Consider the following 15,440-nt stretch of genomic DNA (forward strand, 5'->3'; position numbering starts at 1 on the left):
TAAGAAGTTTTTGACAAATTTACGATAAAAACTTGCTCAACCTAGAGAGGATTTTATGTCATGCACGGATTTGGGGATAGGCCATGTTTTAATAGTGTCAATCTTTTTAGGGTCAACGGATATGCCTGTTTCTGAAAATGTGGCCTAAATAATCAATGTGTGTTCGAAAAAATGTACTTTTGTCAGGATTTGCAAACAATTGGTGCTCACGTAATAGCTCAAATACAATGTGCACGTGATTTTTGTGCTCGTGCTCGTGCTCATCACGACTGAAATCAAAATGTCATCATAGAACACAATAACAAAGTCTTGATAATCAAGAAATATTTTGTTCATCATCCTAGCAAATGTGGCAGTTGCATTTGTGAGACCAAACGGTAAGACAATAAACTCATAATGACCAGACTGGTACGAAATGCAATTTTAAACATATCGTTGGGGTGCGTACGGATCTAATGGTATCCTGATTTCAAGTCAATTTTACTGAAAAGTTTTGCTCCTCGGAAGCGATCTAGGAGATCATCTATACATGGGATGGGATTACAGTTTTTGATAGTGACCTTGTTTAACGCGCGGTAGTCTATGCACATGCAAAAGGTGTGGTTTTTCTTTTGGACTAAAAGAATCGGGACACCAAAAGGGGATGCACCAAGACGGATGAGGCCCTTAACTAAGAGTTCGGTGATTTGTTTTTGGATTTCTTGCTGGTGCAAGAGACTATGTCTATATGGTGCTCTGTGTGGAGGTTGTGAGCCTGGAAAAATTTCAATTTTATGATCTAATTCACCACAAGAGGGTGGGAGGTTAGGGGGGTAATCATCCACAAAGCAATCATTATACTGTGAAAGGAAATCATTGTGTGTGTGAAAGACAGACAATTGTGTGTGCTCCACTTCAGGAACAAATATCATGTATGCTTTGTCATCTTTTCGTAGTGCACGTTTTGCTTGTGTGTGTGATATCAAGGGGAACATAGAAAGTGATGCATCCGCAGAAAGTGAAATAGATTTTTCATTGAAAGTAAAATTCATTGTGTGTGCGATAATCAATTTGTGGATTATGTTGGTGACGAAAAGGCATGCCCAAAATGATATTGGTGGATTGCAATGGTGCAATTAAAAAGTCATATTGTTCTGTGTAATCACCAATGGTAATTGTGAGAGATTTAACTTCACGTGTGCCATTGTACCTAGTTCCTTGAAAAGCACATTTTACTTTGTATGCAGATGGTGTGGTGGTTAAATTCAATTTTCTAACCAATTTTTCAGAAATAAAGCCATGTGAACTACCATCATCGTGTAAAATAGACACTTGAATCTTGAATTTTACCTATTTGACGGAGCAAGGCATGAATTGAAATTGGCTTACCTGGTACGTGAGGTGGTGTTGCAGCTGTCCAGTCAGCTATGGAATCGTCGAGGGTTCTGATGCATCTTCAATATTGTGTATGCAAGTTATGGGTTGGCGAGAACCGGGTGGACGATTGTTCGTGCAGTTGGCTTCAACATGGCCGTATTGGCGGCATTTGAAGTACCAAACACCATTGCGATGTGCAGGGGGGTTGGGATGACAATGTGCGTTTGATTTTGAGGTGGAGTGGCGGAATTGTGTTGTGGGTGATGATTATTTTGGTGACTACGAGGAAAAGGGGGTGGACGGTTTTGTGTGTAATTATTTGTGCGAGGATTTGAAGTATACATGTTGAAATTATTACCGTTGCAATTGTGATTGTGGTTGTTGTTACCTCACTGACTGCGAGGTTGAAAATTGGGACGGTTGGGGTTAAGCATGTTGCGCACTTCATGGACGATAGAGTTGATTTCTTTCTCAGCATCGTAGGCCAAGGATATAGCTTCATAAAGAGACGCCGGTTTAAGAGAATTGAGTTTTGACTATAGGGAAGACCATCTTTATAGTTGCGTTGGAGAGACTCTGCAGGCACTTCTTCTACCATACGGAGGAGTAGAAGACATTCCCAAAAGCAGTCGGTGTAATAAGAGATAGTGTCTTCTTGCATCCAGAAGCGTTTGATCCAAGCACGATGAGCGTCAAGACCAAACTGAGGGGGTAGGAAGAAATCTTTGACCCGCTGTTGAAAATTGTCCCAAGTTTATGGTCGTTCTGCCGTTTTGCGAAGAACGCTCCACCAGAGTGATGCTTGACCAGAAAGGTGATTAGTTGCACACTTAATTTTATCTTTTTTAGTGAAAGATTTGCCAGCAAAATAATTGTGTTAACCAAGATAACACTGTTTTACCAATTTTGCGACCGTCGAACTTAAAAAACGTGAGATTTTTGACTTATCTTTGCCTCTTTGCTGGATTGTTGAGCTTCAAACGCAGGCTTCAAAATTTTGATCATGCGTTCATCTTCAAGGTCGCCATCACGAGCACGTTTTTTATCAGTCACTGCCAGGCATCGATTTACTTTGTTCAAGTCATGTTTGCAGCAAGAATACTTGTTGCTCCAGAGTCGGTGATGGGAGGGGTGAATCGGTATGCCATTCAGAGGGTTTAGTGGTGTCGATGTCCATTGCGAGGAGAAAAATTGGTAATTATGTTGATTTACTGCAAATCTTGCGCGGCAAATAAATTCAACTAACCTGATTCCACGCCGGCGGATCTAGTAAAATAGTTCGTAAGCCCAACGCCAGGTAGTGCGAAGCTCGCGATGGTGTAGGGCAATTGCGAGGTTTTTGACGTAGAAGCGAGGTAGACGGGTGGGTTGTTGATGATGTAGCGGTTCACAATCAATGTGATGCTGGTTGTGAATGCGGCATAGCAAAGGAGGCATATGATTGGGGAAGAATGGCGAGAATCACCAACCTGTTGGATAGTTGATACGAGCACTGTCTACTGCGATGGTTATCATTGCAGCTCACTTTGCGAGAGAGATTGATGCACCCCAAGTGTATGCTTGGGTATGAAGGTACGGTCCGCTCCATCAAGATGTCGAAGATGATGAGGATGTGTATGTATGTGTGTGTGTGTGTGTGTGTGTGTGTTATAATCATCATCATAAGAAGTGTGTGTAAGTGCACAGTGGTTTTTTTGGCATGATAGGTGTGCAACCTTTTGGTAATTTTTCCTCTATCTGTAGGGAGTCGTGTGTAAGGAAAAAAAACTTCCAAAAAGGTGGAATCTAAGAACTCCTTGGCCAACCAGTAAGTGTGGGCACGAGTGGCCGAGAAGAAGAGAGAGAGGGAGAAGAGTTGGTTGCTGACTGAGAAAGAGGAAGTTGCACGAGTGGCGGAGAAAAAAAGTAGGTGCTCACAGCAACATGGACTCCTCGTTAGCGTGTGTGGCGCCTGCCTGAGCGTGCTCCAGAGGTGTGTGTGGACACGGTTGTTGGGGCTTGTTGAAGGGGTAGGAGTCCTCGAGGTTATTGCATGAGGGGAGGGAGTTGGTGATTGTCCAAGATAAGAGGGAGAGAGAGTCGACTACAGTGGGCATGAGAGGGAGGTAGATGGTTGGTAATCGAGTATTGCGCCGCCCTTTGGGGTGGGTAGATAATTGGACATGGCCTACTAACCTACCTCGGAGGTGAGCCGGGTGTGCCACAGCAGGCCACACTAGGTGTAGAAGGGAAGGTTGGCTACAACGGCTCTGGACAGCGCCAAAAAGACAGCAGGGTATTAATGTAGGTTTATTATTTTAAGCTCCATTTGGAGTAATGTCCCGCAACGTAAGTTCCTCGCTACGACTGAATAGCGTTTCGCTTGTAGATTGAAAGGGTTCTGGGAATGTCATTAATTCTTGCTGCTCGAGCAATGGAGATTGCATATATGGCCTTCTTCTCATACACCTCAAAAAAAAAACATCCACAAAATACTCGTGGTTCTATCTCGTTCCCGAGTATTGTCGTATATTAAATTTAATATATTCTATGAATATTTTCAATTAATATGGTTATACTAATAAACGCTATATTATGACAATAAAGAGAGCACCCTCTTTAATTCCCAAAAGAAAAGTCATTAACTATAAATTGAAGCAATTAATGGTAGCTGGTATTGATTAGAATCTTTAGTTTTGAAGCGCATCCAAAAGCTCTGATACCACTGCTACTACAGCCGGACGCATGGTTGCCTTGCAAACTACTCAAGATAACACAATGTAACGCATAAAACGAGAAATCGGCATACCTGACGAATTTCGTAGACCAAAGATCAAAGCCGTATGCGAATAGAGAGAAAGACTGTGAGCAAGAGTATAAGAGAGAATGTGCAGAAGCACCTCCTAGAGCGGAGTGCTATAAAAGTTCATGCTCAAAAATGAGTTACATCAGTTCACACTTGGGCATAGAATAGTCATGGCTCCTACAAAGCTCAATATATCGATTAATAGTTGTCTACATCTCAACTTATAACTGAACCATAAAATACTAAGGATTGCCACAAAATCCAATGGTGGCAGTTTTATTATGAATGACTGCTATCGCCTTATTGTCCAACACGTGCCAATCATTGATCTGCTCACACAACACCCAACAAGTGATCATATTCCACAATTCAAATCAACATTGCAATGCTTCATCAAAATATCAAATATATCATCAAAAGATCAATTCCATTACACAATCACCTCTGTGGGTCCCCACGAGAAAGAGACTCCTTTCTTTGTCAAGATATGCAAAGGGGAAGCAACCTCTGCAAACTTTCGAATGAACTGCCTGTAGTACGAACACAATCCCAAGAAGCTTCTAACTTCATGGACATTCTTCAAATCAGGCCAATCACGGATAGTCTCTACCTTGGGCAGATCCATCTGCACTCTTGCTGCCGGGACAATGTGTCCCAAAAAGTGTATCTCTGGTAGAAAAAAAACACTTTTCTTTGCATTAATCACCAACTTGTGATCTCGTAATGCATGAAAGACTTGAAGCAAATGTGCTCTATATTCTACATCATCCTTGGAGAAAACAATGATGTCGTCAAAGAAAGTGCCAACAAATAGTCTATACTCTTGAAAAATCATGTCCATCATTCGGTTAAATGTCGCTAGAGCATTGGTTAAGCCAAAAGGCATCACCAAAAACTCAAATAACCCAAAAGTCATCCGAAAGGTTGTCTTGTAGACGTCTCCCGGTGCGATTCGGATCTGATGATATCCACTTTTCAAGTCGATCATGCTAAAGCACGAGGATCCTTGAAGTCGGTCAAGTATATCATCAATTCTCGGAATCGAAAATCTGTTCTTGATGGTGATTTTGTTGAGAGCTCTATAATCGATGCACATTCTCCAAGATCCGTCTTTTTTCAAAACCAACAACACTAGAGAGCAATACGGTGAAATACTAGGCTTGAAAAGACCCTTTTCCAAGAGGTCTTTCACTTGGTTCCTAATATCTCCGTTCTGGGCTCGGCTCACACGGCAAGGTGGCCAGTTTGGTGGTGTGCTTCCAGGTATTAGATCAATGGTATGATCTTCACGACGAGCGGGTGGTAACTCACCTGGCAAGCCCTCTGAGAAGCAATCGGCATGAGAGTGGAGAAAATCTTGGCGTTCTTTATCAAGTTCAGACATATTTGTCCTATCCTCGTCACTCAACTCTTTCATAAAGATCGAGTAAACAAATAGACTAGATTTTATTAATTTGAAAATGGCCGAAGCCGATACAATAGGGACAGACTCGCCCTTAAGTTTTACATTGAGTACAATGGTTCTGCCCTTCTTTGTGGTCAATGTCGCTTTCCTCATTCGATAGTCGACCACGGCATTGTTCTTGTGGTACCAGGGAATTCCTAAGAGAACATCACAACCTTTCAAAGGCATTATGTAAAAGTCCTCATGTCCCACCGCTGGGCCAGTGTCAAATCAATTGTGAACTGTGAACTTTTTTGAAGTGATTATTTGTGATGTCGTAGTAGATTCTCGACTTATAGTGTCCAAGTCTATTACAATGGTATCAAAGCGCAACCGATTTTCTTCCTACGGGAAATCCAATCTTTTTTACGGCACCTATGGCTTCAGACCAAGATTAGTCGACTCCCTCTGCATCCGGAGATGCGGGAAGGGATCACAACGAAGATTCACGCAAGGAATACGGCCCGCCTCGGCCTACTCCGACAGAGCGTCGAGAGATGGAGCGTCGACAATTGATCGCCGATGCAACAAAGATGATGCTTAATTTTGCGAAGGACCCGAAATTTGCAAAATATATGAGCCAAACTTCTTTCGATGAGGTGCACACGCAGTGTGGCAGAAGACCACAAAACCACCCCGCAAACCCGCTCTCAAGAAACCTCCCACTCTTAGGAAGTATATAGAGCAAGAATTAGAAGAGGTGGTTGATGCACGAATTGCTCAGCTTTTTGACGCGCAAAACAAAGCTAAAAAGCACGACAAAAAGCAAAAGAAAGGTGTTGACTTCCCGGGTTATTTGGGTTGTCAGTCTACTTTTGAAAAGGCAAGAAAGCAGAGGAAGAGTGTTCGATTTGAAGGAGTACCCAATTCTTCTTCTTCTTCTTCTGGCAGTTCTTCTAGCTCATCTGACTCGAGCGAAGAAGACAGAAAAGGCAAAAAGCGAAGCAAAAAGAAAAGCTTCGGAAAGGGGAAGAAAAAGGCAAATAAGTCTAAATCTCGCCCCGTGCTTGACAGTTCTACAGAGGACTCGTCTAGTTCGGACTCTGATGACAACGATTTTTATGCAAAGAAGAAGAATTTTTATAAAGCCAACCAGTATAACTTTCTGGAAGATAAAAGCAAGAAAGTCCGAGAGTTTAAGGAAGGTGGACAGTCAATTAAATTTGACATGTTTTTTGGTTATAGAGATGCTTCGAAGGCTTTGTCTTTTGTACAGCAATTTGACATCGCTTTCGTTGGAGGCCGTTACTCAGAGCACTCTAAGATTAGAAGAGTTGCCTCTTGGAATGCTCGAACTTGGTGGTCCACGCTTATATTAAACAAGACAATGCAAGTTAAATGACTGAAATTCAAGAGGCTTTTTATTTCTTCTTGGCTGACTCGAGAGGATGAACGCGACATACGAACTGCTTGGAACCATCTTCGGATGACCAAGAAGGATACAGTGGACGCTTATTGCGAGAGATTCTGGAGCTCTTTTCTACCCGCTTCTTCATTTAAGAAGATCTCGTTCAAGGAACAAATTGAGAGGTTTACCTTGGGTCTTCCTAGAGAGATCCAAGATCACTGCTTGGAACAAAAGTCAGCTTCCGTTCAAGAGTTGATGAGTCATGCGAAACGGGGTTTTTCCATTCACTCAGGCAGTTTGACCTACCACACAGATGAGATCATGATGTAAAGAGCCGAACAGACTTCGACGAATGAAAGTAGAAAGAGGGAGAGCAATCCGGAAAAGAAAGAAGGATGCACGACCCAAACTCACTCCTTAGGAGAGAGCTCACTACATTAAGGAGGGGAAGTGCTTTGGATGCAAGAAAACTGGTCATATCTCCGCGAAGTGCCCTAAAAAGGCACATGAAGAACATAACGACAAGGACGATGAGAGACGTGAGAGTTTGAGAGCAACTGAGGAACGTGGAAGAAAAGGCAAGATGAAAACAGGACTAGTTCCAGATTGCGTGGGTACCGATTCCAGCATAATGGACGAGAGTACAGAACTTTGCCGAGCTTAGGACAAAGTGAAAGACCAAGAAGCCCCGATCTTCTTTGATGGAGGAGCCAAGGCCAACTTCATTCATCGGAATTGGCGGCGTGGCTTGAGATCACTCGCGATCGGACGGCAACCGACAGGGACATAGCCATTACACCTGTCATTGGCAAAATTCGGTTGCATTGCCCTACCCGCTTATTTAAAGATTACATGGGATACTAAAAGCAGAGCCCCAAAATCTTCTAAGTTTCAAAAGCTTTCAAAAATAAAGCAACTTTTTATTTTCCCTCTCATAGGCCTTAGTGGAAAATAAAGCAACTTGCTTTCTCTCTTTCTCTCAACTGCTTGCGTAGAATAAAGCAGAGATTCTCCCACGCAAAGCTGTCCAAAAAACAATGCCGTAGATCGCGGAATCCGTACAGCCTGTCATGTCATATTTTCCGCAATTTGCGGGACTGCCGTACAACCAGCAACGTCAGCATTTCAGCGTGTTTGCATTTCCCCTCTCATAGGCCTTAGTGGAAAATAAAGCAACTTGCTTTCTCTCTTTCTCTCAACTGCTTGCGTAGAATAAAGCAGAGATTCTCCCACGCAAAGCTGTCCAAAAAACAATGTCGTAAATTGCGGAATCCGTACAGCCTGCCATGTGTCATATTTTCCGCAATTTGCGGGACTGCCGTACAACCAACAACGTCAGCATTTCAGCGTGTCTGCATTTCCCCGGGCTTGTCCATGTATACTGGACAGCCACGTCACTAGTTCGTGATATGCATTATGTAGAAGTCCTCTTGTCCTAAATACCCCTAACATTGCAAACGAAGTTTGCCCATGATCGGTGTAATGGCAACATCCCATCCGGGTGTCACTAGAACTGCCTCTGCATGTGGCCTCAGTCTGTCGAGCGTAATTCCAAGTCGAGCCGTCAATTCAAGTGAAAAGAAGTTGTCCTTGGCTCCTCTATGAAGAAAAATGAGGGCTTCCAAAGGTTTGTACTTTCGTTCATCTGATTCGATTTGTCTTCAATTTGTTCTTGTTGTGGCTGTTTGAGGCACTTTGCGGAGATGTGTCCAAATTCCTTGCAACCAAAACACTTCCCCTCTTTGAGATGGATAGCCCTTTCCCTAAGAGTCAATCGGGGATGTGTATCTTCTTCTTTGTCATGGGAACTCTTTCTCTTTCTACTTTCATTGTGAAAGGTCTGTTGGGTTCTCTGAGTCAAGATCTCATCAGTGTGGTAAGTCAAATTGCACTAATGTATCGCAAAACCCCGTTTCGCATGACCCATCAATTCTTAAATAGAATTTGACTTTTGTTCCAAGTAATAGTCTTGGATCTCTGTAGGAAGTCCGGAGCAAAACCGCTTAATCTGTTCTTTAAACGAGACCTTAAATGAAGAGGTTGGTAGAAAAGAGCTCCAACATCTCTCACAATAAGCGTCTAGAGAATCTCCCTTGGTCATCTAAAGATGATTCCAAGCAGTTCGTATATCTCATTCGTACTTTCGAGTTAGCCAAGAAGAAAATCAACAGCCTTTGAAATTCAACCATGTAACTGGAGCTTCCTTCCTCAGAAGAAGAGTGGACCACTATATTCGAGCATCTCGGAACCTAGACAAGGATTCAAATTTAATTGATTGTCCACCTTTGTTAAATTCTTTTGCTTTCTTGCTCGTCTTCGAGGAAGTCATATTGGTTGGTTGGCTCTGTAGAAGTGCTTCTTTTTAAGAGTGCTTGTCCATGTCTTTCTACAAGTACAGGTTCCGCTTTTCTACACTCGTTTTGTCTTTTCGGCTTTCCTCCCCACCTGAGAGGAGAAGTGATGGCCACAAGCCATTTCGAGTAAATCTTATCAATCGGATAATTCTTCACGTGTTTCGCAAATCTCGGGTCCCTGGAGTACTTAATCAATTTGTTCACACGTGTTAAACTGCAAGTGACGTTTGTACTCAGTTTTGGCAAACTTGTTCGAAGAAAAAATTGCCCAAATCTTTTTTCTTTTCTTCAATTCTCGTGCCGAATCTTCAACTTTTCTTTGCCTGCCCATCGAGAGGTGTCATCTCTGTCAAATTCTTCACGAGAACCCATGTGTAATCTGGGATTCTTTATGGCTTTACACCATGTAAGACAGAGATGAAGACGAGAGCACGCCCAATGCGCGATGTATGAAGGGTGGGAGTGGCTAATAAGTCCGGGATCGGAACCCGAAGATTCTTTCCCTAAAGCTACGTGCGTTGCAAAAAGGATCGGATCCTCCGTAGAAGAAGAATTTTTATGTGCTCTAATACCACTGTAACAAACTTGGACACGCCAAGTCAAGATTCTACCGCGACACTACAAAGATTCACTTCAAAACAATCACAAACAATTCCACAATTGAGTCGACACGGCCCGGCGTAGTTCCGTGCCTAGAGATATTGGCCCCAAAGACTGGCGCCCATTTCGGTATTTCTTTTTGTATTAATCTGTGTTCAAAGTACAAGAGAGTGGGTAGGTGCTCACTCTGTCTAGATGCTCTAAGAAATGAGGCCTTGCCCACTTACTTAAAGGTACAAGGAATACCCAAAAGCAAAGCCCCAAAAGTAGTGGTTTAAAAGCTTCTCAAATTAAAGCACTTCTCCCAAAAGCTGCCATTAAAAAACAGCCAACATAAATTCTAGAAATCTGTACGGTGCCACGTCATCAACAATCTACGCAAAAGCAGATTTCCGTACAATTTGCACGTCAACCTGTCATCACGTTTTGCGCCGGAAAATCCGGGCTGCCACGTGTAATGTACGGGCAATCTGCTGCCGCGTCACCCATTTGTGACAAAAACTGTATCGAGTGACGTATGCGTGCTATCTATCAACAAGGTAAAATATGTCAACTACAATATGAACCTCCGAGAATGTGCATGATCCCATGGGGTGTGTCCCTAATCCATGTTGAAGAATACTCAAGTGTGTGCCCATAATCTGAGAAACGAATGTCTATATGCCGCTCCGCTTCCCTGGAGGAGCAACTCAGACCAGATGTCACTCAAGGTAGCAAATGTAGGGGAAGGTTATGAGCCCAATATATAAGCACAATATTAACAAAGCAAAAGGAATGATGATCTCACCTCCACCATTTCCATAGTTTTATATGAATGAATACCTTCTTTCCAACCAAACAAAACAACATCATCACATGGAGTCATATTTTAAACGAGGAATTTCAAAACATACGAATACTTCCACCCTGGATGCCACAAAAGAATATAAGCCTGATGTAAAGAGTGTACTTGAGGAAAGAGACAAGCTCCTCATCACTCTCCTTAGAGAGCCACATCCACTCCTCAGGATCCCATCTCAATTCACCAAGATCCTTGTATCAATTGTGCCAAGGGGACTTCCTCCCAAAACAATAACCACCAAAGTGCTCTCAGAACGAAACACAGGATCAACACAAGACCGCTTGCCAAGGGAACCCATCTACTCAGATAGGCTATAAAATGCAACAAAAGGTGTGGTGATGAGAGAGAGAGAGAGAGAGAGAGAGAGAGAGAGAGAGAGAGAGGACAAGCCCTTCGGGGCACAACTCTGCAAGCTCAATAGAGTACAAGGCTCTACGCAAGTGCTATAAGATGCCAAAATGGTAACCGCTCCGCTGCAAGGCCCCCTCCCTAAATGGGGGCTCAGCAAACCTGCCCAACCCAGCACATAAAAGCCCACGACCCATAAACATGGGAAAGGCCTACAAGTGACCAGCCAGACAGAAAAAGGAAAATCCCCCCACATGCCTAGAATCTGGAAAAGCCTCAGAAGGCTGACCACGGCCACAAAGAAGCCCTCACTTACAAGGTCTAGATGGGGAACCCCAGGAGATGACCTCCAAAACTCTAACATAGGCTACTAGTGGAGGTTCGGATGGTCTGGAAGAGGATCCAAACCTCAACCCCCCATTGAAAGGCAGACTGAAAATCAACGTCATGCAAAATTTTCGGCATCTATTGAGGAGCTGGTCGTGCTTAAGCCTGAGATAACCTTTACTTCCTAAAAGAGGCTCCTCAACAACTAAGATTCAATACATCACATGTGAAGAACTCGATGAGGCATACTTCAAATTATACAAGGAGACGCACTTTCCATAGTGTATTCGAGGAGACACTTGCTAATGTGTCAATACAACATGCTTTAAGATTTTGAATGGGAGGTTGCATTTTCCAAGGTTTGGAAATTGGGACACCTTACCTTGTTTTGAACCAATGCTTGTCATAACATGTCTTAACCAACCACGAGTTAACCATTCTCTTCTTCTTCTTCTACCAAAACAATCTGGAGTCAAACAACCAAGGGAGTTTGAAAACAAAACTAAATACTTGCTTCGCGTGGAAGTATAGGTATTAGGACTGTCAAAATGGAGTATAACACGATTGCCCCATCACAGCATTTCATTTCCAATTGGCACATTCACAAGCAAGCTACATGAACTCAGATTCATGGGCATCTGGCTCTCCGTTTGAAAACTACAGTAAGTCTTTGATACAGCAGAACTTGCAAGATTACCGACAAAAAGTTTACAAGTCACCACGTCAATCAATGGGTATCTTTTCACAAGCCAGCAATTATAACGGAAAGTGGTACCTGATTCATTTTCAGCTAGCTCATAGGATAAGCTGAGGTAAGAAGCAATGTAAAGTCACCACCCTCAGAATGTGTGGACAAGATGCTATCATGACAAAGTAGCTGGATAGAATGTCACGACACTTCCGCACTGCATTGTACGCTCACAAAAAGGCAGTCTGCCTGATGCAGCATGTGTCTTCTCTGTCAAATGCAATATGTGTAAAATCTGCTGATGCAGCATGCGTATAATCTGCCAAATGCCATAAGTGTGTAAAATCTGGTGACATATAATCTGTCAAATGCAGTAAGTAAGTAAAATCTGCTAATCTGTCAAACGCAAAAGGTGTAAAATCTGCTTGTGCAGCATGTGTATACCTTGTAAATTCCTATGAATACTGTTACAAACATAACCAAGAATGCTTCTGCATCCTCAAACTAGGGGACCTATTAGATATTTCTGCTTTTTCAAAGTTGGATCAATGTAGCCACGTCCCTCACAATGAAGCGAAGCACCCAACAAACGCTTCTGCTTGGTCGAATTCAACTTACAGCTACCGCTTTTTTCAACAAAGAGCCCCATTGTGCACCAGCATGCATAATTTTGAACCCAATACAACCAGTTCATATACCGCATGGTTCACAAATAAAACCATCATAGCTGACCCTTGGTTCATGAATACAACCAGTTCATAAACCGCTTGGTTCACAAATAAAACCATCATCGCTGATCGCATTAAAAGCAGCTTCCTTCACAAATGCATCATCATAACCTCATCTCGTTAGGAGGCGTGCCCTGACTCTCTTGAAAACCTGGCAAAGAACTTAAATGAGTGCACAAAACTTCCCTTGCTTGAAAAGCATCGTCGCTCTCTTCAGCATCCTCTCCATCAAGCAAAGCCATGTCAACTAGCAACACAGTCTCAGGCTCTGGAAGATAAACCCCCTCCACGCCGCCTGCTTCTATACACATGTTATGCATTATGCAACATGCATGAATCATTTTCGGCATCCGTTCCAGATTCGGCTGCTTTACAGTACCATGAAAAATTCTAAAAGCTCCCTTCAACCTACCAAATGTGCGCGCCATTGCAATGCGCGTCAAGCTTAATGTATCGTTATACAACGTCCTTTGTGTTGTTAACTCGTTCTCCTTGAATGGTCGCATCAACCAAGGTAGCAATGGATACTCAAGGTCTGCAACTACATATTCAGCAATTCTAAACCTTCCTGCTTGCATGTGTTCGCCATTGAGTCGCTGCCCACTAGTACATTTCTTGTAAAAGGCTGATTCACGTAGACATTTCGCATCACTTAATGACCCCGGGTACCCAACACAAACATCCAAAAACCTCAATTCAGTGTCAACTACCGCTTGGAGAGCCATGCTGAAGGTATGGTTTCGATCAAGCCAAATATCAGCAGGCTCTCCTGATGGCAAATCCATAATAATATGTGTGGTATCTAAAATTCCACAGCAATTAGCAAGTCCATATCTGCTAAAAAATCCATCTTTAACCCTTGTAGATTGTTCTGGTGTGGAGGGCCACTGAAGATAATGACCCGCCCTTTGTCTCACGGAGCTGACAAATTTGTTGACAATTTTTACAACAGTGGAACGTCCACATCCCAAAAGCTCAGAAACAGTCTTGAATGTGCTACCTGGAGAGTTATGGTGCACATAAGCATGTTTGTTTTCTATCAAATGCAGATCTATATGGGCACCGAAATGTTGAACACACCTTATAACTATGGCTACATTTGCTCACACAGACATTTGCATATTTTCTTGCACACATGTATGAGTATATGATTGATGGAAAATGTTTAAGCATGTGCACAACTATACCCATGAGCATGGGCATGCACTCCATTGTGTGTATGTTTGTATATGATATAAGGTGTGTGGGTGTGTGCTTTTTTGTGCTCAACATGTGATTTGGCACCATGGGCATGCACTCAATTGTGTGTATGTATGTCTTTATATAAGACATAAGCTATGTGGATGTGTGCTTTTTTCGTGTTCAACATGTGATCTGACACTTATAAGCTCACCAAAATCATGAGAGCACATGGGCTATGTTATGCATCTCATGCTACCTGTTGTAAGTCGCATGACTGCGATGGCAACCTGCCGCTCCACTGACATAATGCGCCCTTCCACATGTCGAAGGGAGGGAGGAATCTCGCCTTGCCGCATGTCATCTTGACAAAGGTCACAGATGGTGGTGAGAAAGCCCACAGGAAGTCGAAAAATTGCAATAAAGCTAGGGTCATCCTCACGGGCGAAGCACACATGGTGATTCCACCAGTGTATAGTGCGCGGCTTCATGTAAGACTCAGGGCGGGGGATGGGGTACCCATTTGAGTAGAGAGCAAGATTTTCTTCGTCGCTGCCGCCCTGTTTTTCATCATGATCATCATCTTCATCAACAGCTTGTAAAGGAAAGGAAAGGGGGTCATGGTCCTCATCGTGGACGAATTGGTGGGCTTCCTCTTCATCATCTTCTTCGGCACGATCATAGCCCTCAGTGGAGAGGCCGAAAGGGTTAACAGAGGCAGCATCTTGGAGCAAAAGGTTCCAAAATCTGAGGCAAGATTGAGCACAATGTGCTGCTGCAGAGACGGAGGGGACGATGACGCGAGGGTCTGGTCTGGTGGTAGTGGTGGTGCCTCCACCTCGCTGCTGCCTTCGAGAACCCCGACTTGAACTCATCCTACACTCTCTCTCTCTCTCTCTCTCTCTCTCTCTCTCTCGCAAGCACTTACTACACTGTTCTCTGTGTGGTAATTAATCACATTTCCCTCCGCCTCGTCAACCCTCGGCACTAAGTAACACCCAGCGTTTAATGAGGGATGGCAATAGGATCAAGCGATGGGAAGTGGGCGCACGGTATGGGGGGGATCTAAACGTCCACCTCTGTAAAAACTAAACCCGGACGACCTACTGGCCTGGCGATCCACCTAAGCAAAAGCTAACACGGGCAGGCATACCCACCTGGCGGTCCACCTCAGCAAAAACTAAACCCGGACAGGCATGCCCACGTGGCGGGATTTGGGAGGTAAACATGGACGAAAAAGGGATCCACGCTGGCATACCACTCACTGCTTGGAGGGGATTCCTATCATTTAGCATGCATGCATGAGGGGGTGGCATGGGGGGACACCGAAGCTGCCACACTGATGTGCAAGGTATAGCCCGCGGGACATGCAGGCGGTTGGGGGCCAGCAGGTGTTCGTGAGGGGCGTTTGTGTTCGAGCCGAGGTTGGCAAGCGCTGCATT

The 15,440-nt window shown here is 43.6% G+C and overlaps 1 protein-coding gene across 1 annotated transcript; it reads right to left on the reverse strand.

Annotated features, from left to right (window-relative positions):
• Nucleotides 1-10,991: 10,991 nt before the first annotated feature.
• LOC147431443 (uncharacterized) lies at nt 10,992-14,982 on the reverse strand. The gene is made up of 8 exons (XM_086494043.1): nt 14,258-14,982; nt 12,931-13,819; nt 12,536-12,555; nt 12,326-12,452; nt 12,179-12,210; nt 11,786-11,869; nt 11,393-11,608; nt 10,992-11,288 (listed from the first exon to the last, which is right to left on the reverse strand). Exons 1-8 carry the CDS (start codon nt 14,871-14,873, stop codon nt 11,230-11,232), a joined length of 2,043 nt encoding a protein of 680 aa, XP_086350169.1. The 5' UTR covers nt 14,874-14,982; the 3' UTR covers nt 10,992-11,229.
• Nucleotides 14,983-15,440: the final 458 nt, after the last annotated feature.

Source organism: Adiantum capillus-veneris, chromosome 21 (genome assembly GCF_014529385.1).
Source record: "Adiantum capillus-veneris isolate H3 chromosome 21, ASM1452938v2, whole genome shotgun sequence".
In the NCBI taxonomy this organism is placed as follows: Eukaryota; Viridiplantae; Streptophyta; class Polypodiopsida; order Polypodiales; family Pteridaceae; genus Adiantum; species Adiantum capillus-veneris.

Excerpts from the sequence above, each read along its gene's own strand:
- LOC147431443 (XM_086494043.1), bottom strand. The coding sequence starts at position 14,873 with ATGAGTTCAAGTCGGGGTTCTCGAAGGCAGCAGCGAGGTGGAGGCACC. Across the intron at positions 12,453-12,535 it reads TATTCATAGGAATTTACAAG|ATTATATGTCACCAGATTTT; the intron begins GTATACACATGC and ends TGCATTTGACAG. Across the intron at positions 11,609-11,785 it reads AAGCATTGGTTCAAAACAAG|TTGTTGAGGAGCCTCTTTTA; the intron begins GTAAGGTGTCCC and ends ATTGAATCTTAG.